The sequence below is a fragment of the Eurytemora carolleeae genome, unplaced genomic scaffold, assembly GCF_000591075.1.
Source record: "Eurytemora carolleeae unplaced genomic scaffold, Eaff_2.0 scaffold436, whole genome shotgun sequence".
Taxonomy (NCBI): Eukaryota; Metazoa; Arthropoda; class Copepoda; order Calanoida; family Temoridae; genus Eurytemora; species Eurytemora carolleeae.
The window spans coordinates 79,226-105,889 of record NW_019396359.1 but is presented as its reverse complement, the minus strand read 5'-3'; the positions used below and the strand labels follow the sequence as shown (position 1 = coordinate 105,889).

Sequence of the window (26,664 nt, the reverse complement as noted above, 5' to 3'; positions counted from 1 at the left end):
TTAATTTTTAAACTTAAACTATAATTTACAAATATTCATTTTAACAATTTTATTTGCAGGCTTAAATTTTATTTAAGATTTTGCTTGACAATTTTTTAATCTTCAGTTTTCATCAATTAAAATCGGAGATCGTTCCAATCATTAACATTAAATGAGTATTTACTTATGAAAAAGGAAAAAAACAACCTTGATAAAACTTAATTGTAAACAAATATTTTGAATTTATGATTTCAGGTTTAAAATGTCGGGGGTGGAGGACTTGAAGGTTTTGACAGGTAACATATAGACGAACTGGTGATATGTTATATTATAAATACTTAGAGAAGAAAACATTAATTCATCTGTTTTATTCATAGATAAATAAATAAACAGAGATAGCTTATGTACGTAAAATCACCGAGAATTGTACAGTCCGCGAACTCATACTTCTAGGGGTCAAAGTGTACTTCAATGATAAGCGGGGTGGTTTGGTGTTTTAATGGATTTCATAATAGAGTGTAAATTAACTCCGTGAATGGAACTATTTGAACAATATTTCACTGAGCAATATATCATATTGACGAGAACTGACGAAGGACATGAGATGGACCAAACTAACTTAAATTTCTCTCTACAGAATTCATGTACACCACAAGTACTCAATGACATAATAACAGCCAATTTTCACAACCGACCTAGTTAATCTATATAATAGGAATATCTTTAAAACATCTCTGTTCATTTATATCTTTCATGATGAAAAATGTCGTCTTATGCGCAATCTATCATTATCTATGGTTTTATTTTTTACGTTTTAGTTGGCAATATCTAATCAGAGGTAAACAACTTTGGGTAATTTCCTATTGTACGCTTTTTGGATCCCCCCCCCCCGGAAAATCTAGGAAGTTTTTACCCAATTATCTACAAATTTAATTCGAATCGTATGCATTAATATTATTCGCAACCAATGTATAATTGGTTAATATTTTATTTAACTTTAATTATCAAATTTTGACTTATGTTTAACGAGAACTAGAAAACTCTGGAAGGAGAAGACGGCATTAAACCAATATTTAAAAGCACTTGATGTTATACAGAAAATATTTTTAAAGTTAAAAATCACTTTTCCCAGTGAAATGGTCTATGCACAGTGCACACTGCATAATTTCTGTGTTACTTGTTCAATGAACTATTTCAAATCATGACTTGTCTTTCCATTACACAATTTGCTTGTTTTTACCGTGTAAATTAAAGTAATAAACAACTTCTAGGCGAACCAGTAAGCGGGGAGAACCAAAATTTCAGTCACGATAAATCAGACATTTTGAATGACGAAGAACATATTGAGACCGATAAAGTTCCCGATGGAACCCTTGATGACCCCGACATACGAGATTCTAACCTAAAAAATGAAATTATAAACCTGGAGACGACTGCAGTTAAGTCTAGAATGCAGGTCTCAATAGATAAATGTGATTGGACTCTAGTAGAAAAAGAAGATATTCCTAAGGTACAGTTTTTTATTATTTTTATTATGATTGTTGTTATTATTTACACAATTGTAGTGTTTACAAACAAATCGCAATTTTTCATCTTCTGATAAGCATTTATATTTTATTGATGTTTATCGTTTATTACTCATGTTATTTGTTCACTTGTCAGCTTTTAGCGTCTCTCAATATAATTTTCAGCCTCGGAACAAGTCTAGTCTTAAGTTTTAGAGTTCATTTCTTGATCATCAACATTCAACAAGCTGTGAAGCTTAAATATAAACATAATTAGCATGCTATATTTATAAAATGTGATGAATGGTAAAATGTTGTGACCAGATAAAGTTATTTGACAGAATACATTAAAATCCAATATTTCAAAATGTGATATCTGGTGAAATGTTACGACCAGATAAAAGGATTTGAAGCATTATATGAGAACTTTATAAAAACTGAAAACATCTGTTTCTAAAGGCAAATGATAATATTTTACAAATACAACGGTGTCCCAAGCTTTCTAATATAAATCTTACATTTGATGGCGGTTTGGTTTTCTCATACGCTGATCCAAATGTCTTCTGTTGGGGTTTTATCGGGTTTCAAGTTCTCCGTGTGACAGTATAATTTATCCTGCAAATATGTTGAACTATAAGCAGCTAGTTTTCATTGTGGATATTGCAGAATTAATGTAGATTAGGTTTATTATATGATAACCTTTTAAGCGTGTACTGTGAACACTGCGGACTGCAATTCTTTCCTTGATTCTGTAGGATGAACGCATGTAGATTTGGATATTTCTGAATTAGTTTAAAGTCAGATCTGGAACGATCATATTCTTTAAAGAATAAGTATTGAAATATCAGAAGTATTCACCTTCTGGAATTGATCTAGACAATCCCACCAGAGGAACAGTAGTACGTAGTACAGAAACTATACGTACAGTCGTCCTCAGATTCTTTCAGTCTGCATAGGAATTTTTTTTTAACACAAGTTAGATGTAAACAATATCTCGGAGGTTTTCCAGACTAACTGTGTGTTGTAGATCACCGTGAGATCCCTCTAGATCACCGTGAGATCTTTGTTAAAAAGCTGACTGGGAGTGTAGATGGGTGAATGTAAGATGTAGGATCAAACTGTAGACAGGAAGCTCTGGTAAAGATATCTCGTATTAGTCCTGTTACGCATCTAAAGATCAATCAGTGAAATAACGTTTCAACATCAATTATCTTCTTCATATGAATCATTTCAATAAGTTCTGATTATTGACCTGTTTGTGTTTGTGAGACAACCTTAGCCTCTTCCTGAACCTCAAGGACTTCGGGTTATACTGATCACTCTTGATGATCAGCTAGATGAAACAACTGCAATACAATTAACTAAACTAATGCTTTATATGATCTATTTTGTACCTTGAATGGCATTTGAATTAAAGGATTACTTCTTGAGACAGGATTAGGGAGCAAGTCTTTACTGATCTTGATCTCCCATGATCATCTGCAACATGACGATCATTATTTACCATGAAAGCTTGGGATTAAACATTACATGTTTACAGTTGTAACATTTAAAATGTGCCAATATATTTTTTTCCTTTAAGATGCTCGATAAAAATCTGGTTTACATTATATCTTAGTTTTTAAAATACAGAATAAAATTACATTTTGATGTTCTTTTAACTTAAAAATTGACAGGATTAAAGGGAATGTTCTTGATTATTTAACTATCCTGCATGTATAGCTATTGAGTGGATCAAACTGGTTTAGCCTTCTTCTTTCAGGCTGTAGTTTATCCTAAAATAATAGTTTTGCTGTTACGTTATTTTCTATTTTATTGTTATGATTTTAATTGTTTTTTCTTCTATTTTTGTGTTTTGACTTTTATTTTGCCAACTTGGACATTTATACAAATAACAAACTTGCTAAAACTTTTTTAGTTTCTCATTTTTGGATATATGAGGAATAAACTAAATCCATGAATTATAAAATTTGTTTTTCAGGATTTTGATGAAGGTTTTTCACGATCTGTAACACAAGAAGGTAACATTCTTTATCAATATATTTTCAACCTTAAATTAATTTTATTCTTTTCACTTCCGAGCTCTGCTAACTTAATATTATTCCTTGATCACTAATTATTTTCCTTTAAGGTTTCTTAGTTAACTTATTTTTTAGGATTATTTATTAGTTTTCTATATAAAGGGTTATCCACAAAGGACGAGACTTCAGAAACGACTGTGAGAATTATGGCTCCCTGCAACTTTAAACTTGCTTCTTTTTTGTCCAATCATTAAATAAAAAACATTAAAAGACTTTTTTCAGTGTTTTAGATCGTCTTTACAATCTCATTCTTTGTGGAAAACCCTGTGCTTAATGTATGATTACTTGATAATTAATTTTTCTTATTGTTTTGTCTTTAAATGTTGTTTTTCTATTTGAAGAAACCTTTTTGTTATTATTTGTTTGATTACCCTTACTAACTTCTCTCAGAAACAGACAGCGAGAGCATTGAAACTATTAGTGATGATGAACCTTTTGTGAAATCCTTTACTAACCCAGTCCAACACAAGCAAGGTAGTGCATGAGATTGTAATTATTGATATTTGAAATTAAAATCTTAAAAATCGACTCTTACAAAATGTGTAAAGACCTGAAAGTCAAAACAGGACAAATTCTTGAAAATCAAACATAAAGAAATCATATAAACTCCTGAAAGTTAACATGACAAACTCATTAAAATCAAACATAAAAAGCACATAAACTCCTGAAAGTTAACATGACAAACTCATTAAAATCAAACATAAAAAGCATATAAACTCCTGAAAGTTAACATTACAAACTCATGAAAATCAAACATAAAAAGCATATAAACTCCTGAAAGTTAAACATGACAAACTCATGAAAATCAAACATAAAAAAGCATATAAACTCCTGAAAGTTAAACATGACAAACTCCCATAAATGAAACATAAAAAACTCCTGAACGTTAATTTTGACAAACTCTTGAGTTTAAAACATAGCAATTTATTTTTAGTCAAAAATGCCAAGCTCATGAAACCTTTCCTAAGGGCCTAACTTTTTAAAGCACCGAATGTATGAGAATGTCTCTAAACAGATTGTTTTAGCCATATTTCTATGACCGCATAAATTTTTTTTCTTTATATTTTTATCATGATTGGTTGTTGAAAAATTTTTATTTTAGTTTTTAATTTTTATATGTTTTGTTCTAGATGTTTACAATAGCTTGAACAGCCAGACTTCTACGATAAGTGATGGTATCCCGATCAAAAACAGGTACTGCACAGTTTGCTGTACATTACACAGTTAACAATTAGGTGAAGAGATAATACTTTTGTTTTTCTATTTTCATCTAACTTAAATCTTGATCTATTTTTTTTAAATAAAATAAACTTCCCTTTTTTAAAAATCCTTTACTTTATCCATTTTTGAAATTGAAAAAAAAATTCGGCAAACAATCTTAGTTTTGTTGGTAAGTCGTATCTGCAAGCAACAATAAAAAGTTTAATGTTTTGGAAGGGAAGAGAAATTAAAGCCTATTTATTTACTTAGATAGTTCCTGAATGGTTGTTATGTTCCTTATGTTAAACTCTGTACTGTAATCTGTATATACACTATACAGTATACCAGTGTATTACTAATTTACAGTATTTTGTCTAATATTTGAACACATCAATCTCAGTTGCACCTGTTAAATTCACAATTTTAATTATTTTTCAGTCTTGATGGTGGGGTGGATGAGCAGTATTTGTGGAACAGAGACGGCGAGCAGGTACTAATGTTAGCATTTTTGATTCACAGCTCGGAACTTTTGGTTCAGATTGCGCTAAGCTACAGAGCTATAACTTGATAGTACAGCGGAAACTTGTAAATTCGGTGATTTAGTTTTTGAAATAAACAAACCTTTCCTTGGGCTTAGTATCTTGACAATTATGCTTAATTGAATTTTGCAACAATTAAAGAGAAATGGGAAGATATGGAATTAAAACGAGTTTAATTAGCAATTTAGACTGAATCCTGGGGAGAGGGGGGGAGGGGCTGTACATTAATAAGTTCCGAACTCAGAACTGGTTAACTTCCTTTGATTCATGATTTCCTTCCCAAGTTTTTGGATTTCCTCCCTAGTCCAGTTAAACCTGGCGTCTGATCCCTTTAATTGTTAAGTTTTAATTATCCAAGTTTAAATGAAGTATGATTAATGATTATCACTATCCAGGAATTACAGGAGAGTGAGGCTTCAGTATCAGATATGTTGGATGAGATTCCAGCAGAGAAGGAGGAGGAGAGGGATACGGCCGAGGAGAGAGAGAAGGCGGAGAATGTTGACGAGGTTAGAATTGAAAACAACGAACAAGACGAGAACGTGGAAGATAACGTTGCACAACAAGAAGAGGAAGTAAAGGTTGAAGATGGTGATGACTATGAGAATGAAGATGGTGAAGAGAATGACGAATATGATGACAGACATAATGCTGACGATGAAAATAATGTTATAGAACCTGTAGAAGAACTAGAGCGTGGTGAACCAGGGATAGATGAGGTTAAACTTCAGTTTTCTGAATTTAATATTTTCATATTTTTTCCATTAAAACTTTTTAAGAGTATAAATTATTTTTAGGATGATGATGGTTTCCGTGGTAACTTTCTGGTTCGACTCCTGGGCGATTTATACCCTAGTCAGGAACTAGATCCAGGATTCTCAAGGATACGGAGAGGAGAGGTAGGATATACTCTACTAAGAAGCTAGATTCAGGATTCTCCAGGATACGGAGAGGAGAGGTAGGATATACTCTATTAAGGAGCTAGATTCAGGATTCTCCAGGATACGGAGAGGAGAGGTAGGATATACTCTATAAGGAGTTAGATTCAGGATTCTACAGGATACGGAGAAGAGAGGCAGAATATACACTAGTAAGGAGCTTGATCCAGGATTCTCCTGGATACAGATTGGAGAGGCAGGATATACCCTAGTTAGAACCTAGATCTAGGATTCTTCAGGATAAGGAGAGGAGAGGCAGGATATACTCTCGTAAGGAGCTTGATCCAGGATTCTCCTGGATACGGAGAGGAGAGGCAAGATATACTCTAGATAGGACCTAGATCCAGGATTCTCCAGGATACAGGGAGGAGAGGTAGGATATACTCTAGCCAGGAGCTAGATCCAGGATTCTCCATGCTACGGAGAGGAGAGGTAGGATATACTCTAGTCAGGAGCTAGATCTAGGAATCTGCAGGATACGGAGAGGAGAGGTAGGATATACTCTAGTCAGGAGCTAGATCCCTGATTCTCCGGGATGCGAAGAGGTTAGGTACTAGGTATAAAGTCCGCATTACATTATACTAATATCATATGAAACTTACTTTTAATATTGTGTACTATGCTTAACCACCCATTTTTGTCGGTTATTCCCTTCAAGTTTCTTCTGCTAACATCTTATTCCAAAGATATCTTGAACAGTTTTCATAATTATGTAGGTTTACAAGCACAACAAGAACTTCCAGCTGAATTCATTACTCACAGCTATTCTTGTTCTCATGGCAGCATTGGTCATTGGTCTGGGGATCGGACATTTTCTAGGTCAGTTTGAAGTTTTTAAACTCACCGAATCATTTCTCGCATGTGATCTGGATGGAATATTAAATGTTTAAAATTGAATTCGAAATTATTTTTCATTTGAATTTAAAAATTAATTGTCATATATTTGTTATTGAATCATATTTCTTATTTACATTAATTTTATTATTTATTTCTGATCTTTTATTGAAATATTTGTATTTAACAGAATCTAGGTTGAGTAATTTAATTTTTTATTTATTCTCCCCTGAAGGTGTTCTGTTCTCCGTATCTCTGGGTATACCGTCCACTTACCTAGGGTTAGGTCCGCACCCTGAGCAGGGTTCAACTTTCGGTCTAGGATTAGATTTTACCCAGGATCAGTTGGATCATCAGTTCATGCATGGTGGAAGAACACCTGTGACTCATAAAGAAGGTATCAGTGATGAGTATGATCTGGAAAGAATGAAAGATTCAGTTATAAATTCAGACTTTGGTTCCGTGTTGGGCGGGATAAAGAAAGTTTTGTCAAATCTTGGTTCCAAGTTTGGTTACTTAAAGAAAACTCCAGGGTACCACGGACCTACTCCTAATCCGGAAACAGGTACTTCTTCTGCTCCGAAGCTTGAAGCAGGTCCTACCCCTACTCCTGACTCTGAATCAGACCCTGATCCTACTACAAACTATGAATCCGAGCAAACTTCTACTCCTAACTCTGAACCTAAATCAAATCCTGGACAAACTTCTGATCCTGAGCACACCCAGTTCCAGTGTATGAGTGATACACACAACCCTATTCTACTCGAAGGGGAACCTGTTCTTGTCACTGAGCCCCAGGACTGTCATAAATACTTCATGGACTTCGCAGCATTTGCTGATCCACAGCTAGTCTTCATGGAGGAGGCCAGAGCTGTGTTTAAAAGTAAATATTTCAGAGTTTCCTGTGATTGACCCAACTAACCCTTGAGTGTTTTAGAACTCCTGTAATCCTAGAAGAGTGCTCTAACAATCTGTTTTTTCAAATTATGATTAATGCTTTTTTAGGGAAGCAAATTAAAGCATTAATGAATTGATTGAATTAGTTTAGTAGACTCGCTAATTCCCTCAATGTTAAATTTTTATGACATTTTTGTTTTTTGCTAAATCGTTCACCCTTTTTACTCTTTGACCTTTGACCTTTGAACCCCTTGACCCCCTTGACCCCTTGTTTAGGAATGTCTGAGAAGCTTGAGGTTGTTGAGATGTATGATCAGATTCAAGAAGAGAAACTTTGCCATTTACAGGAATATTTTACTTTAACTTTTATTTAAGATTTGAAAATAAGTGCATAGTGAATTTTACTTTAATGTTCAAACATTCCAAATTCTCTTTTGTAACGCAAACAGGAAAACATTGTTTTATCATTTTATTGAGTGGATTTGTTAGGTTTTACTCTTTAAATGTCAAAAAGGAAAGCAAGGTTTGTTACATTGTTACTTTGTCTCTTGGGGACTCAAAAATGGATTTAACTCTGTTATTTTATTGATGCCTTTATTTTTTTTCATCTTTTTGTATCCAGGATTTTGTAAATAATTGAAAAATTAGAAAAAATAGAAGAGAAAAGTAATATTTTCTGCAGGATGAACTAGTTACTTGTATCTCAGGAGTGGAAGGGCAAGGAGGTATCTCTAGCCCTTTATAGTTCATTTCTTTTGGGAACTTAATTCATTTTCGAAGATCATGGTACAGTTTCAATTCAAGTTAACCATTTTTCGGAAATTTTCGAATTTTTATTCCAGAAATTGTGCTGCTCTTGAGTCTTGATATGGCTTAGCTACAAAAATCATATTTTTAAAAGAATATATGTATCACAATCTCTTTTTCATTGTTTTACTCGAAAAAAATCGTATTTTCTTGTTGAAAAATAAATAAATAAGCACAGTTTATCTTCTGAGTCGTTAAGTATGAACTTGGGCCGTTAGCTCATAATTTCGGTCTGCAAATTTCATAGCACCTGGGGCCGAAACCAAGTTAGTATTTTTATATGTAAGATTTTATATGAATGCAAAATGCTAAAAAGAGCCGTGAAGAGGGGCTTATTCAGGAATTTGACCAGGGGGGGCTTAATTTTTTTCTTTTTTTCCAGGGGGGCTCAGCACCCGTTNGGGTCGTGAGGATTTAAAAATTTAATTTGCATTTTTAGATATTTTTTAAAAACTTTGTATTTATCCAGCTTCCCTGTATTCTCCAGTCTCTACGGTAGCAAGTTTAAACTTGCTAATAGCCTCTTATATATTTTTATGAGCAATTAATACTTGATGTTAGAACTTGGAAAGCATCTTTCCTATTAAATATTAAAACACACTTTCTTAACTTTATACAGACCGTCAGCATAATTTAACGGACCCTTCTTCATGAGTTCCATGAATGATTCACAACTGTGCCCTGAAAAGTTTACGTGATGAGTATAGTTTATAGATATTTTTTTTTTTAAATTGAATATTTTGGGTATCAGCTGATCAATTTTAGAATAAAATTCACAAACAATAGAACCCTAAAATCTGGGAAAATATTCAAATCTAATGATAAAGTTAAAATCGCCATTGTTTTATTTTTTCACTTTAAAAGTGTCTTCGATCAAAATTTGGATTACTCCCGGTACAACGATTTCTTAACTTTTATTTAATTGTTAATTAATGAAATTAATTTTAGAATATTAACGAGAATATAGACTATAGAGCTAACTGTACGTAATTTTGAGTTTTTTGAAACTAACCCTACCCTAACTACCACCCATTGTTTTACCCTGCTACTAAACAGTAAGACATGTTATTCACACTTTACATACAGGACTGCCCACTAAAGATCAGACATAAATGACATCTGCGACTGCCAAGCTAAGGATTAGTTTCCGTCTTCCACAATGAATTTTTATCCTTTTAAATACTAATAAAGAAACAAAATGAATTCCTAATTTTTCAGCTATTATATACTTCAGTATTCAACGGTTAACCTGGTTAAAGGGGTTTAACAAATTTGGAGAAGTCATCAATATTAACAGCACTGTTGCACTTTAAGCCTCATTTGAATTCATCCCAATTGGGTAACCCTGTAAAAAAACTTAAATATGTTTGTTTGTGAGTTGTTTTTGTATGTCAAGAACATGAACATGAACATTGACTAATTGATTAATGGAATGATTGATTTATGAGTCAATTGATTAATGGTCTGATTTGCTAATTGATGTATTAAATTATTGATTTATTATTTTATTAATTAATTTATAAATGTTTTTTATTTTGATCGATTGAATAATTGATTTATCAGTTGATTGGTGGATCGATTGGTTAACTGATTTATTGATTGATTAACTGATAACGTTAGAAATTGATTTAAAGATTGATTGATTAATTAACTTGTAAACTTATGAATCCATTTATTGATTGATTGCTATATTAGGTGATGACCAGGATCTGGACGATCGTGTGATCCGAGCTCTATGGGAGGAGAACCAGGAGCTCCGTGACCAGGTTCATCATCTCAAATCTAATATTGGAGACACGAGGGAGGAAGGTAGGAGTTTTGAGCTCTTCCCGTCCACATTTTTTTTACGTAAACAATATAAACCACCTTTCCAGGAAAAAAAACTGTTTCGCAGCTTCCTGTTCACTTTTGATGTATTTATTAAAGAAAGACTATGGTTTNAGTTATTTAAAGGTCTTGTATTCGTGCCTCGGCTAGACCAACCTAATTTAGATTCCAAAAACAAGCTACTTCTCAAATCTTTCTTTACTATATTTCGAACACTCCAGAGTAAAGCAACCTATTTATCATGTTGGTTTGTTAAATCTGAGATAAAAACTTTAAAATTCCGGATATCTATCGAGAGCAATGCTTGATCTCCACTTTTTGTTAAATCTTAGGATTATTTCAATCTTAATAGTTGGTATAATGGGGGGTTCATAACGGGACCTCTTTTTCAGATTCCTTTTCTAATAGTTCTAATAATGTAAAGTGTCTAAAATGCAATCAATCAGAGTGTCGATTGTAGAAACCGAGCAGCCAATCAGAAACTGGAAAAATTGAAATTTTGCGGTCGATTTAATGAAAAAAACTTTCATTGGTAGGAATCGGGGATATCATAAAGAGGAAAAAGATCGGAAATCAGAAGTCCACATTAGATATACAGAGTGAGCGATTGGTATTATGCTCTGATCAAATTTTTCAAACATGGCCCAATCTACAAGTTTAATGATAATTATTGATTTAATTTTCTGTCCCAATAATTCCAATTTCCATGTTCGGTTATTTTCGTTTTCGTCTTGAAACCCCAATTTCGAGTAATCTTATTTGGAATCGTATTTTGAATTATCTTGACTCCTGTTTTCAGAAAGATAACATTATATATCCAGCATTCTTTTTATACGTAGGTAATAGGTATAGAATTCATAGATTTTGTTCAAGAAAACTAGTTAATGCAATGACTAGCTTTCTCATATCCTGCAAATTTGGAAAATAAATCGGTAGGAATTAGGAGCTGCATACTTTAGACATATTATGCCTGATTTATTATAAGCACTTAAAGTTTAAGAATCCTCCTTCTTCTCCCATTGCTTCCATCTCCTCGTTTACCTCTCCAGGGGTGTATATTTTCTAGAAAAAGAAATTTCTCCCCCGTAAGTTACATATGTTGAAAAGTTGTTTTTCCCCTGAATTGTGGAAAATGACTTTATTTTCGGGGAAAATTCTGTAACAAGGGAATTCTGAAAATATACACCCCTGTCCCCCTCTCTTTCATCTATTTCATAACACCATTTGTGTAGCAGCAAACAAAATAATGTATATTTAAATATAACTTCATCTAGTGGACAATATATTTATATCAGCTATACCGTGTATGTATAATCTGTATCTAGTTGACAATATATTTATATCAGCTATACCGTGTATGGATAATCTGTATCTAGTCGACAATATATTTATATCAGCTATGACCGTGTCTGTATAATCTGTATCTAGTTGACAGTTTATTTATATCAGCTATGACCGTGTATGGATAATCTGTATCTAGTTGATAATATATTTATATCAGCTATACAGTGTTTGTTTAATCTGTATCTAGTAGACAATATATCAGCTATACCGTGTATGTGTAATCTGTATCTAGTTGACAATATATTTATATCAGCTATGTCCCTGTATGTATAATCTGTATCTAGTTGACAATATATTTATATCAGCTATACCGTGTATGTATAATCTGTATCTAGTTAACAATATATTTCTATCAGCTATACCGTGTATGTATAATCTGTATCTAGTTGACAATATATTTATATCAGCTATGTCCCTGTATGTTTAATCTGTATCTTGTTGACAATATATTTATATCAGCTATAACGTGTATGTGTAATCTGTATCTAGTTGACAATATATTTATATCAGCTATGACCGTGTATGTATAATCTGTATCTAGTTGACAATATATTTATATCAACTATGACCGTGTATGTATAAACTTTATCTTGTTGACAATATCTTTATAAACTTCATATAATTGACAGTATCTGTCTATTAGCTATTACTGTGTTTAAACTTCATAAAACTGACAATATCTTCATATCTTAAGTGCCCGCGTAATGGAAGGATAACTCTAGCTCACAATATTTATATTTTAGCGATGACCGCAATACTCCGTGACCGGATAAACAACCTGTTGACCGCTAATGGTGACCTGGAAAGGGAGGTGGCAAGGTTGAGATATGCTGAAGCAGGTTGGAAAAATATATTAGTTTTTCCCTAATTAAGTAAACTTATTAATATAAAAAAGAATCTTAGATGCATTGAATCGCTGGTTCATATTTCAAGTAAGGCAAGGGTTGCTTAAAAGGATTTTAAGCTTATTATAATTGACTCTCTATGCATAGATGGCAATGTGGTACCCTTGAAACGTTTATCTTTTCAAAATTGTCGTTTTCCTTTGTTTAATGTGGTTAATTCCGAAAAACTCTTTGTTTTCGTGCAGCAGAATGCACAAGTCACTTTTATAGAGAAAACACATTGATATATAATTCATAGGTGATTAGACAAAGCTTTCAAGGGTACTGGTGTGAATCAGGCATTGTCATCTTTGCTTAGAGAATAACTTGAAATTACGCACAACGCCCCTTTAAATAATCTACAGAAATGATTGAATATTATTGAATCAGGGAATTTTTGTCTTTCTTACAACTTATGCATGGAATGAGTTTATTTTAAACTCTCATATTTCAGAGATATTATTATATATTTCCAAATGTATTGCTTCTTGCTTTACATACAATGTGGAAATATTTTTATTCAAACTTACATTTAGTTAATTGAATTTTAAGCCCCCCTGACTAACTGAGAAAACAGAACTTTGCACATTTTAATTCTAAACTTTTAAAACTAAACTGAAGAAATCTGCCTTATAGGAAAAAATCTGTAAAACTTTAAGTAATATTACAAAGCTGGATTCAAATCTCGGTAAATTTTGCCGGGGGCGTATTCAGGATCCGGATCATACGCCAAATTGAAAATTTGAGAAGCACTTTATGGATCTTAATTTTTGCTCTTAAAAGAAAAATAAACATTACAATTATTATTTTAGCGTTGTTTAATTATTCGGATTTTTTCTTCTTTTTTTAAAGTGAAGGAAAAATTTAAACGACACAAATTGCGAATTTTCTTAAATTAGATAATGAATATATTGGTGAATTATTGTTGAAATTTTTTTATTTCTTAAAGAATAAACACTGAATAATGTGTTCAGTGTTGAGTACTGTTCAACGTTTAGATGTCAACTTTATTGAATATTTTGATACATTTTCCAACCTTGAGATTTTCCAACCTTGAGATTTTCAATTTGCATATTTACACGCCTATACTGCCAAGTAATTGCTTTTCCATGTAAACTTGAAATTTGTTGAATAATATTTACATTTTTTCAAATTAAATATTAATACGATTTCTATATGTCAGCTTTGCTTAAGCATCTAATTTATTTGTTGATGTTGTATCTGAATTTGTATTATTGAAAACACAATTTTAGAAGAAGTATTGTTTTTTTTGGTTATTCTTAATAGTAGTATCATTATAGTAGTATCATCATCGTAACATCGTCATCACATCGACATTACCATCTTCAATCTTCGAATTATCAACATCATCGCTAAAATAAAATCGTACGGATCACACTAAATTGAATCTTTTCACTTGAACCGACGCAGAAGGGAACTGGTTTAATTAAAAAATAGGCAGTTGAACTACTTCTTGGTATTTCTCAAATTTTGTCCCTGTTTAGCCCGAGGAGCGGCTGAATCTATTGAGAGTCTGGAGCAGCTGAGAAAAACTAGGGATGCCCTTAACAACATTGTTGATGAGAATGATCAACTCAAAATCCAGGTTGGTATCAAAGCCGATATTTTGAATGTAAAGTCTAAACTTCTCCCTTCCTCCTGCTGAGGTCTAATACTTAGCTTTTCTAATAGCAATCGTGTGCATTTATTTTAAATATGACCAAGTTTGACACTTTGAACAATTTCTGAGATTTTGAATATTTTAATAGAACAGTTTTTACGAAATTTACGATCTGCGGCTTCTAAAGTCCGGTAACTCAAAAACGCAAAATCGATTAAGTGAACCCGTTAAGCCTGGTTTAACTCTTGTTTGAATACTTTAAATATGAAATTGGAAGTTGAATAATCAACCGCCCCCCCCCCACACACACATTGTCTAGATTTTTGTCATTTAGGTTGGAAAGTACAGATACGGAGCAGCACCAAACTCTGCAGCTCCCAATACACGAGCTCCAAATTCCGCTGCTCCCATTACAGACGAAGATACAGTTATTGATTATGATGAAAGTGGTAAAGCAATAGATGATTCTGATGATGCTGATGTTGATATCGAAGTTGATTCTCCTGAAATCAATGAAAATAATGAAATGTCAATAAGTTCAAAGGTACAAAAGGAAGATCTGTCTGAATCTTGGCCTATGAGAAGACAACACGACATAAAGAGAGAAGAGGAAAGAAGACAGATTGATAAAGATGGTGAGAATGAGTATGATAATGATAATGATGATTATGATAATGATAATGATGATGATGATGGTGACTCTGAAACTGTGCAGAAAACTAATGAATATGACAATACTGACGAGGGATACGTATCAGATAAAAAAGAAATGAAGCATAATGAAGAAAGCTGGGAGAAAAAGTCAACAAACCAAAATAAGCCAAATGATGACCGAAAAATAGTCGAGGATGATGAACATGAACATCCTGTCCTGAAAGATATTTCCAGAAAGATCGCCAAAAAACTCTCCAAGGCACGACAATTTTAACATTTTTACGCAAAAATATAATTAAAGTATTTTGTTTGACATTTCAAAAAATACGGATTGTAGAAACTGTACAATGTACAAGTATTGAAAGATAAAACTGGTTTTGATAACAAAAGACATCTTCAAACTTAAAACGATGCTGTTTTTTTCTTTTCTTCTCAACTCCTGAAGCCCCCCCCCCCCCCCATTTTAAAGAGTTTCCTTTCCAGATATTACATCTAATACCTATTTTTGTTAAAGCTCTCGCAATATGATTATTAGGTTTTAAACTTTGTGAAAAGAATTCAGTTCAATAGAAAGTTTTAATCCAAGGTGGAATTAAATATTGTCGCGTGTTATAACGTGGTAATAAATAATTTGTAAAAAGTAAAATAACTTCTTTTTCGTGACCACTCAAAACTTTTCAATGAATTTTTTTCTCATTAAAACTAAGTTTATAAGATCCACATTCCTCAACCATTTGTTTTCTAAAAAAAGGAAATGGGAATTACCACCCCCCCCTCTCTCTTCTTCCTTCTCATCCAATTAGAAAATGCAAATGGTGTTTATTAAAGAATTAATAATAATTATTTCAATTGTTAGTTTGGATCCAAGCTGTTTGATGCTGCTGGGGAAATTAACTGGGAGGATACTAAACAGTACGTTTTTTATTAGATTTTTTAATTTGATCAATTTTGTCCAAAAAATTCTTGAACTTTTTTAAAATTTGATAACGTTTTTAGTCTTGTCTTTGTCTTAATACTATTTTTTTATACAATTTTAGTTTAATTCTTCTTAACTGTCTTAATTTATATATGAGTGGGTTTTTCAGTGTTCTCATTTTGCTGTTCTGTTTCATCTGTTCATTCCTATCTTTTCTTATTTTTTTTTCATTCTTTTATTCAAAAATAATCGTATGATATTCCTTATAATTTAAAATACTTCTGTTTTTGTTATTCCTTTTTTATTATTTTTATTCAAGGGGGACCGGAGAACAGTGAAATGAATGTCGTATTTATTTGATTTTTCTTTTAGTAATGAAATGACCCTGGGGAATGGATCATGTAATTTGAAATTTTTAGAACTTTTTAGAAGTTTTAGAAATGATGTAATTTTGATAATGTTGAGGGGCACATTCCAAACAGTTAATTAGTAAATTTATAGCTATAATTCTAGTTAGAAGAAATAACGATGACGACAATCATTCCACTTATTTCATTTTTTTAGTTTTTTCTCCGGACTCCAGGAGGACATAGGAGTCAAGCTCTCTAGCCTCGGAGGCCTTAACCTCAACATCTTCCAGGAGAAGTATGTCATACAGATAATTTTTAAGGGAAGGGTTCATGAATTTTAGAACGATGGTGAGTATATTGATATAATTTTTGTTCCAAAAAAAAATGATTTTGATTTTGAGATGTACAAACACTCCATTTAAATGAACTGTAGATTTAGTTTCACATAACCCTCCATTAAATTGTTAAGTTCTGTCGATATCCTTCTATTTCTAGTCCCTAAAGCCGCAAGTCACCTTTTTCAGAGAAACTGCAATTTAGAATTTTAAGATAGGAAATGAAGAATATCTCTGTCATTTCTTATCAGACAAAAATTTAGAGAGTATCGGTGTGAATCGGAGGCTCGCTTAAAATACCTCGATAATCTCTATACGCTACTTCATTTATCAGTTTAAAGGGATAAAAATGGTTTTATTTTATCTTTCATAAACTCTAAATATTTATTTTATTTCATAAATCTATTTTTAGAAAAAAATTCCCTCTGAAAAGTAAAAATATTCCATTGTCATCTTATATATACTTTGCTTGTCTGACTGTTTGTCGGTTTGTGCCTAATAGACGTCAAAACGGCTGAACCAATCGGTCCCAAATTTTGTTTGGGACCTCACATGACCCCAGGGAAGATTTTATATGCTCAAAATGTGTGTCCTAAAGTTTTTGATTTTTGTAAAAGTTTGAAAATGCGTGAAACATTATTAGTAAATCCTTTATCTTTTGTTTGTTATTGTTTTTTACTGTACAAAGAGAAGATGCCCTTAGGTCTTGCCACAGTTGAAAGTTGAAATAGAAGAATTTATGCCTAATAAATTATGAATTTTTAAATTTATATTTGTTGTGATAATAGTAAACTTTACTTATATGAATTAAATTTTAAAGAGGCCGTTTTCCAGATGCTAGAAAGGCTTTTAGAATTTTCCAGGGATGTGGTCTAAAGTTTAGCAATCTTTAAACTTGCGGGTTGTCTTTTTATACTTTTCCATTTTAAATAGGGATGCCGAGAAAAAAATAATAAAGGAATACTAGAGCAAAAAATCTACGCGAACTGCCACCGTTCAGCTATGGAGTAGGTTTTCAAAGACAAAGACACGACACCTGAGGTTTATCAGATTCTGAAAGTAGACTATGTCTGGGCCTAGCATTTAGATTTTAAAAATCCCTTTTAAGCCCTTTTTGAGAAAATTCTACTTGGTTGTGTATGAAAAAAGGCGTTTGACGCAGAAGTTTTCGTGAGATTATTAGGAAACCCTAAACGTTATAAGGTTTTCTGCTAAATTATTTTCATCATGATAAATTTATCAATGTAGAATTAACAAATAGTAAGAAATTAACCATATAAACGTTGTTTAATATGGTTAATTTATAAAAATTTATACAAATCGTAAGAAATTAACCATATAAACGTTGTTTAATATGGTTAATTTATAAAAATTTATAAAAATCGCGTAATATCAAGCAGAAAGCTAAAACATTTCATGAATACCTAATAATTCCTTTTGATAATTTGTTAATCCTTCATTGATAAATTTATAATGATGATAATAATATAATTTAGCGGAAAAGCTTAAAAAGTTTCGGGTTTCCTAATAATCTTTGAGTCAAACGCGTTTTTTTCAGTCTAAACTACACAACAAAGTTTAAATGGAATTTTCTTAAAAAGTTCTAAAAATCTACATGCTAGGTTAGACATAGTCTACTTTCAGAATCTGATAAACCTCAGGAGTTTTTGTTTATAAAACCTATTTCATAGCTAAGGTGAACGGTGATTCATTTGTTTGTGTTTGTAAATGCTATTAAATTATATTTTCAAGCTCAGCAATGATTTAATTTCCGCAAGAAAATAAACCTTTGTCTTATGAACAGAAAATGCATTTCTCTCCAGACAAATTTTAATTTAATTTTTATGGTTGCACTATTTCTTTAAATGCAAATTTTTGTTAACTTTGGTTCTCAATTTTCTCATGTCAGAATTAGGCTGTAATGCTTAGAGTTTATTCCTCAACTGTAATCTGTGGGGATTCTATTTCCTGGGTCTTTTCAGATTTCTGTTCATTTTCTTATTCCTATGTTCTTTCGTTCCTCACTTACTATTCTCATATCATTCTAGTCTGGGTCTAATTCCAGGTCAGGAACATTTCTTGAAGATTTACCGATTTTTTTTTAACAAAACAAGAATTTTCAAATAATTTTTCTTTTTTCAAATCCCATGGGATCCGGATCCGTGGATCTGCATATTTTCTGATATCATTATAGAGACTTACAATACGCTAATATTATCACAGAAACTTACCATGCTCTGGTTTTATCCTAGAAACTTACCAAGACTATTCATTAACCTAAAAACTTACCCTGCTCTGATCTCATCCTAGAAACCTACCAAGACTATTTCTTATCCTAGAAACTTACCAAGACTATTCATTAACCTAAAAACTTACCCTGCTCTGATCTCATCCTAGAAACCTACCAAGACTATTTCTTATCCTAGAAACTTACCAAGATTATTCATTAAGCTGAAACCTTACCCTGCTCTGATCTTATCCTAGAAACCTACCAAGACTTTATCTTGGAAACTTTCAAGATTATTCATTAAGCTGAAACCTTACCCTGTTCTGATCTTATCCTAGAAACCTACCAAGACTTTATCTTGGAAACTTTCAAGATTATTCATTAAGCTGAAACCTTACCCTGCTCTGATCTTATCCTAGAAACCTACCAAGACTTTATCTTGGAAACTTTCAAGATTATTCATTAACCTTGAACCTTACCCTGCTCTGATCTTATCCTAGAAACCTACCAAGACTTTATCTTAGAAGCATAACATGCTCTAATATCCTCCTGGAAACTTACCATGCTCTAATATCCTCCTAGAAACTTACCATGCTCTAATATCCTCCTGGAAACTTACCATGCTCTAATATCCTCCTACGCCAGGATCTTTTCCTTTTTTTTGTTCTAGAAATGTATTGAACCTTTAATCAAATAAATTATTTCATGATTTCCAAGAATTCTAAAGGATTTCTTGTGTACAGATTTGCTGAGATTCGTGGATTTGTTGAAAAGGGAGAACTGGAAGGACACGTGGAGCCTACTAAAATGGCTGCTAGGAAACTCCTGAAGTCCCTGATGCACTCTGTAAAGGTATATCTCTGATGCATGGTTTTCTGGGTAATAAACCTTACTTGATATTTGTCAAAGTTTCACAACATGTGGCAGAGGCACAACAGGGGGGGGGGTCCCTAGATTTTTTAAATGGTGAGGATGCGCCCCCATTCTCATTATTAGTGCTTTATAAATAGTGCGTTTTCATTTGTTCGTCCTTTTTTGTTAACTAATTTTTTTTCATACTTTAAGGATTTACAAGAAGCTGCAAAAGACGCCACTGAAAAAAGGTACTGCTCTGCTGTTAATTTATTTATCACCAACCTCTGTACTTATTCTACACGAGTATGTGTACATCATCATGTACATAAGGGGGTTGGGGGGGAGGCATAAGTCGTATTACTCTCCGGAAAACTTAGCATTGTCGTAGGACGCTGACTTTGCATGCGAACTCGCAAATTTGTATTGTAACTGCAAAATGCAATTTCAAATGCAAATATGCGCGCGCACTTTATGTTAAAAAATACGTTTACCTTGTATGTGGTATATAAGGATGAGTATACCTTGTATCTGGTATACTGGGACGAGTATACCTTGTATGTGGTATATTTGGACTAGTATACCTTGGTATGTGGTGTATTAGGACGAGTTTACCTTGTATGTGGTATATTAGGACGAGTTTACATTGTATGTGGTATATTAGGACGAGTATACCTTGTATGTGGCAAATTAGGACAATTATACCTTATATATGGTATATTAGGACAAGTGTACCTTGTATATGGTATATTAGGACGAGTATATCTTGTATGTGGTATATTAGTTCGATTATACCTTGTATGTGGTATATTAGGACGAGTATACTTTGTATGTGGTATATAAGGACGAGTATATCTTGTATGTGGTATATTAGGACGAGTATACCTTGTATGTGGTATATTAGGACGAGTATACTTTGTATGTGGTATATAAGGACGAGTATATCTTGTATGTGGTATATCAGGACAAGGACAAGAACTATACCTATAAGACATCTGTCTAATGTTCCTGTCTCGAGAAATTGGCATAAAACTGTGTCAAGATTATACCAAAACGTATATATGTAAGATATACGTCCGTATTACGTGACTATAACTCCCTCCGACGGCAGTGCAAGTATATTGGTCATGTGATACAGACGGAGACACGTGACAATAATACTGCAATACCAATGGTTGGAGCTCCGGACGCATAAATGATAATATCAATTATATCTATTAAAATGAAAAATTATTAAACTTGAGTTTCTCAGGCTCCTCTTGTATATCGCTGTTTTCAGATTGGGTGTGTATTTGTTGAATATGATCTGTTTTATACTACGAATCTTATACAAAATCAAAATATGTTTTTGTATAATTTTGACACAGTTTTATATCAATTTCTCGAGACAGAAACTTCAGAAAGAAATCTTATAAGTCTCAATCAACTCCTGAGATTCTCAGGTTTCAGCCTATACCCCCTTTCATTTTTTCTTTACAGTCCCTTTAAGGTAATGCAGTTTTTTTTTCAGTTCCTGGAATAATCAGTTGAACGAAGAAATTTCCAAAATCAAGGAACACAGCACAAAATTGGTTTTTCAGTTTTTACATTTTATTTTTTAAATCAGCTGGATATATTTCCNTACATTTTTTTTAAAGAAAAGGCCTCCGTGAATTATTTTTTAAAATTACATTATTTTCTAATTCTGAATACAAATACCTTGTAAATAAAATATTTTCCAGAAGTCAGTACATTCTTCAATAATAAAGCTTTGATGGGAAACATCTCAATCACCCCCCTCCTCCTCCTCCTCCCATCCCTCAGAATAAAATATTCCCCCCTCCGAACCCCGTCTCAATACTTAATTTGTTCACAATAATGTCAAGATAAACGAATAAATGATTTTTTTATTACAACATATTTTCATACTTATTGCTATAGTTTGGAGTAGTTTGTCATACTTTCTTAGATACTGTAAGCTACTATGAAAATGAAAGTTAAGACTCTCTTTAAAACCTTTATTTATAAATAATCACAGCAAAAACTGTTCGTCAAATAATTAGACCAGATATATATAATTTAAAGTGCTGGTTGGCCTGTTACTTTCCAAACCTTTTTATTTTTTTCTTGTCCTTGATAAGTTGATATGACTGAACTGTAAATCATTGTTTTTAGCATTATAACGAGAAGTGATTAAAACCTTTGCTTCAGAATGAGAAAATTCGGGGTCACCAAATTTAGCTACGCTCAATTTAACAAACGCCTGTTTAAATAATTACTTTATTACTAAATTTATATACTTAAATTTATAGAAACGTAAAAATATTCAATAGCTAGATAGGTGACGTGGCCGGAAGTTGCTCATCTTGTCGCGTCTAGATCTTAGGTTCAAAACTCCTCAAAAGTCTCGTCTTCCGCCACTACGCCGCCACAGTTAAATCAATTCTTACTTTTAATGATATCCTTGACCGTGTTGATGTATGAGTAGATGAAGATGGAGAGAAGCTGGACCGACATCAAGAACACCTGGACCAACATTATCAACCAGAAGATGGACAAGGACCAACAGAAAGGTTTTTAATTTTATTCTAGAATCAATTATTTCAGTTGAAATGGAAATCCTTCAAATTAATGTAATCCTTTCATTAAAAATAAATTATCTTTTTCGAAAACATTTACTGAAACTATTTAACCCGCTTCTCTTATTCCAGGAAACTTTAGAAATAATTTGGTTCGTTACCTGCAACAATTCTACCCCCTCCCTCTCTGTTTTACCAAAGCATAAACCTTTCTAAGAAACGCCTTAAAAAAAATATTAATGAAAACTTTCAAGTAATTTTTATTAAGAAATTTTTTAATATGATATTTACAGTTGCAATAATTAAAAATACCTACGGAATTATTTACTTTCGGTGCAAAACATTTTTCTCTATAATTCTCTTTCTTTTAAGACGCGTTTTTCATCTAACTTTACAGATCAACTTTTTCATTATAATTTTGCAGATTTTCTATAATTATACCAAGTAGCTTTCATCTGTTCTACGGTGATACATGATGTTTTTTACCTCTTTTAGATTTCACATAATAGCCCAATTATTATGTATATAAATGATAAACATATCCAGAAGAATTTGGAACGTTTAATAAAACAAAAAAAACACTGCTCAAAGATGTGCAGTGTCCACTGTTCATAATATATAGCTAATTTCTGGCAAAATAGTTTTATCGTTTTTTGCCAAGAAACTGGTGTTCTATGTAAAATTTGTGGATTCATTCAATTTTTTAGATGTACATTTTTTTCCGAAGATAAAATTATAAATTGTTTTGAAAAATTACATGTTTGCTTGCTTTCATTCTAATACTTTTCTAATTTCAGATTCTCCAGACTCCAAATACAAGAGAAGTCAAGATGAGAAAAGAGTAAAGAAAATTAAAGAGAAAGAGAAGAAGAATAATAGACGACAAGAGGAAAAGGAATACGGAAGGAAGTTTGCGGAGGAAAGAAGGGAAACAGAAAATATTAAAATAGATGAAACAAAGAGACAGGAGCATAAGAAGGATATAAGAGAGAAAGAGAATAAAAGGAGCAGAAAGCAGTACAAGAGAGAGAGGGGGAATGAGAAGATGAAGAAGGAAGAGGAGGAGGATGAAGACTGGACATCTAGAAGAGGAATGGGAAGGAGTTTGAAAAGAAATCAAGAATCTAAAGGAGATTGGGTATTTGAAAGGTAACTAGCCGATTTTCTGAAAAATTAAGGAGAAAAAATCATTTTTATATTTAAAAATTAACGTTTGCTGTGCTCTAAATCGACCCAATAGGTCGACCTGGTGTGACTTAAAAATGTTCTTTACTATGTCTTCTTTAATGGTTTAGGGGGTCAGAATCCGATTTCACACAAATCTGACCACACTAGGCGGCCCCAAAAAATGACCTCAACAATTATTGAAATATTTAATAAAAAAAACATCTTGTTTCTCCGACACCCCAAAATATGCTAAAAATAACTACACAATTTAACAATAAGTCTAAAAATTCAAGTTATCGTCGATTTTTTAAAATTTATAAAACAATCTATTTTCCGCTAATTCACTTTCAATTAATGAAAATTCAGATTAAAGAATAGGTATTAACATTCGTCGATGTGATTTCCAGCCAAAGCTGGTTCGTTCGGTTTATTTTATACTCATTCGTGCTCCCACTTTACGAACGGGCACAATCAATGTACCCTGAAGATTTAGTTTATAATGGAATGCTATAAGCAAAGCTTCCTCTTTATCACTCGGATTAAAGACTCCTGTCAGTTTAGAATTTATTTATAGACAGCAATCCAAAAACAGGTGAAAACTGAAATATAAAATAATTTATAAAAATATAAAATATATACAAACAAGTACGAAAAATGCAATTTTTATAGCGCGGCTTTTTAGATTTTATATCTTCTATATCTTCAATCTTCAGGTCTTGAATCATCTATAGGATCATCCGAAGGGTTTACCGAATCGTCTTCAACCTATACAGTAGAATTTACAGTCGATAACTCTTTTTATAATCGACTTACCCAAAAACTATATTTGATGACCCTAAACATTTTCAGCATGTTCAGGGGGTCATCGAAGTAAACTTTTTTAATTCAACACATTTTTAACATGATTTCGGCCATTTAAAAATTTGGATCATTTTGGGCCCCCCAAGTGTGTTTAGATTTGTGTAATATCAGAATCTGAACCCCTAAGTCATCAAGAAGTCATGGCAAAGAAATTTTTCAAGTCACACAAGGTTGACCTTTTGGCTCGAGTTGTAGCACATTGAGTAGTGATTTCATATTAATACTATTTTTTCCTCAGCAGTATGACTATAACAATTCTTTCTTTTTCTTTTCAACAATCTTCATGCCTTTCTAGTTAAAGCCCAAACTATGATTAACTAAACGCTATCTATAAATTTGTCCAGTTAAAGCTCAAACTAAGATTAACTATACGCTATCTATAAATTTGTCTAGTTAAAGCTCAAACTAGATTAACTAAACGCTATCTATAAATTTGTCTAGTTAAAGCTCAAACTAAGATTAACTAAACNAAAACCAAAAAATGCACGTAATATACATAATTCTGAGTTTGCATGCAAAAAATCAGCCTCCTACGACAATTCTAAGTTATGTTTAACCACTGTTTAAATTTTCCGGAGAGTAATACGTTTTGTGCCCCCCCCCTTTTGTCTAGTTTAAGCTCAAACTAAGATTAACTAAACGCTATCTATAAATTTGTCTAGTTTAAGCTCAAACTAAGATTAACTAAACGCTATCCATAAATTATTTATATAATATTTATCTTTTATTTATTAAGAAAACTTTTCCATTTCTGTCTATTTCAATCCTTATCTCACTCTCACTCCTACATTCTTCTTCTCTTCATGTTTCTACCCAGCAGTTTATTAGTTGTTTCTATCTGCTTACAGTAGGGATTGTAAATGTAATTGTAAGCTCACCAGGTTACCCTTAAACTTCTATCTGAGCAAAAATATGGAAAGTTACATCTTTTGTATCTTTAAAAAGATAAAGTGATAGTTTTTGTTCATTTCCTTCATTGATTCTGCAACAAAAATCCGAAATTGAAATTGACAAGCAAAACAATTTACAATTAGAAAATAAGGATACGTCATCCATTATTAACCAGAGAAATTAAATTCTCAATTACATCTAAGTCCCTTTAGGTTTATTGATTATCTATTTATCTAGAGCTAGACAAAGGAAGAATGTAAGACTAGAAGATGAGAAAGAAGACTGGTATGAAGCAAGAAAAAGGTGATTGAGCTAAGCTTTCTCCCGCCCCCGTTGGATTTCTTTTTAAGATTTAAATATTTTTATCGGGAAGAGAAATTTTAATGAATTTTTTCCTTTGTATTCAGTAAAAATTGTTTTTTACATAAAAGTTTATGTAGTTATACAATTTAGTCTTAATTTTACTTTAAACTGTATGTTCCGTTAGTGTGACGAAAAAAACGCAATAAAGGAATTGTAATTTTATTTTCATGGCGGAACATTTAAAAAAAAGAAGATTTAATGATGGTTTAGTATTTAATACTGTTGAAAATATTCACAGCCAAAAGCAATCCTATACAGTAAACATCCTCTATGTCCTACTTTCATTCTTAAAATCGTAAAGTCACTTCTAGATTTGAGTAAGCATTTTCTTAAAAATCGGATTTGATTGATGTGAACTTTTTTTCTTAACAGGCGGCGCTCACGTGGAGAGGATTGTGATGACGACTGTGAAAATGAACGCGGCGAATGCGAAGGGGAAAAATGTTATGCAATAAAAAGATAAAAAACGAGAAATGCTTTCTGGAAAACCGGGGGATTAGAAATAAAGAAAAAAAAATTGAAGGTTAAAAGCTTATTTCGAGTACTGCACCCTTTGTACTCTGTACCAAATTACCCAAAAGCGAATTCATTAGTAATTTACTAAACTTTTTTAAAAAACAGTAAAGAACCATCATGACGCTTAAACCTGGAACTATGCACTGCTCATTAATCCACTGTCTTCACTTGCTTCTGCTTAGGGTGTTAACAACTTTAAATTAAACAGGTTTGAATAGATATCTTAACATGGCATTAGTTCTGGAATTGTGTACATTAAACGTTGCAGAATTTAATCTTTTAAAAAAACATTTTCCTTTCTTCAAGGTCGCTTTTTGGCCATGTTTTTAAGCGATTTTAGTGTCATTAATTAATTAGTGAAGCTAAACAGTTGGTATCCATAGCAAAAGCTTCGCCCTGAGAACTAACGACATATTTCGTTGAATCTGTTAAACTTATTAGAATAATGTAAATTTACACGACCTTTCCAGTCTTTCATTTCTTGCAACTACATCTAGACCTTCTATACATTTCACTAG

General features: G+C 32.3%; 1 protein-coding gene across 4 annotated transcripts; it reads left to right on the top strand.

Annotated features, from left to right (window-relative positions):
* The first annotated feature begins 196 nt into the window (after nt 1-196).
* Nucleotides 197-26,664, top strand: LOC111701681 (protein PFC0760c). 4 transcript variants are annotated; one of them, XM_023473074.1, is made up of 25 exons: nt 197-275; nt 1,251-1,489; nt 3,466-3,505; nt 3,956-4,039; nt 4,696-4,759; nt 5,204-5,255; nt 5,700-6,023; nt 6,102-6,203; nt 6,959-7,061; nt 7,312-7,959; nt 8,250-8,320; nt 8,656-8,698; nt 10,476-10,589; nt 12,695-12,790; nt 14,341-14,441; nt 14,791-15,369; nt 15,967-16,022; nt 16,591-16,671; nt 19,682-19,790; nt 20,004-20,041; nt 21,301-21,343; nt 22,258-22,342; nt 23,146-23,497; nt 25,505-25,570; nt 26,003-26,664. In XM_023473074.1, exons 1-25 carry the CDS (start codon nt 242-244, stop codon nt 26,091-26,093), a joined length of 3,615 nt encoding a protein of 1,204 aa, XP_023328842.1. In that variant the 5' UTR covers nt 197-241; the 3' UTR covers nt 26,094-26,664. The 4 variants fall into 4 exon arrangements, with proteins under 4 accessions (XP_023328842.1, XP_023328843.1, XP_023328845.1 ...); XM_023473075.1 differs by lacking the exon at nt 3,956-4,039; XM_023473077.1 differs by lacking the exon at nt 7,312-7,959.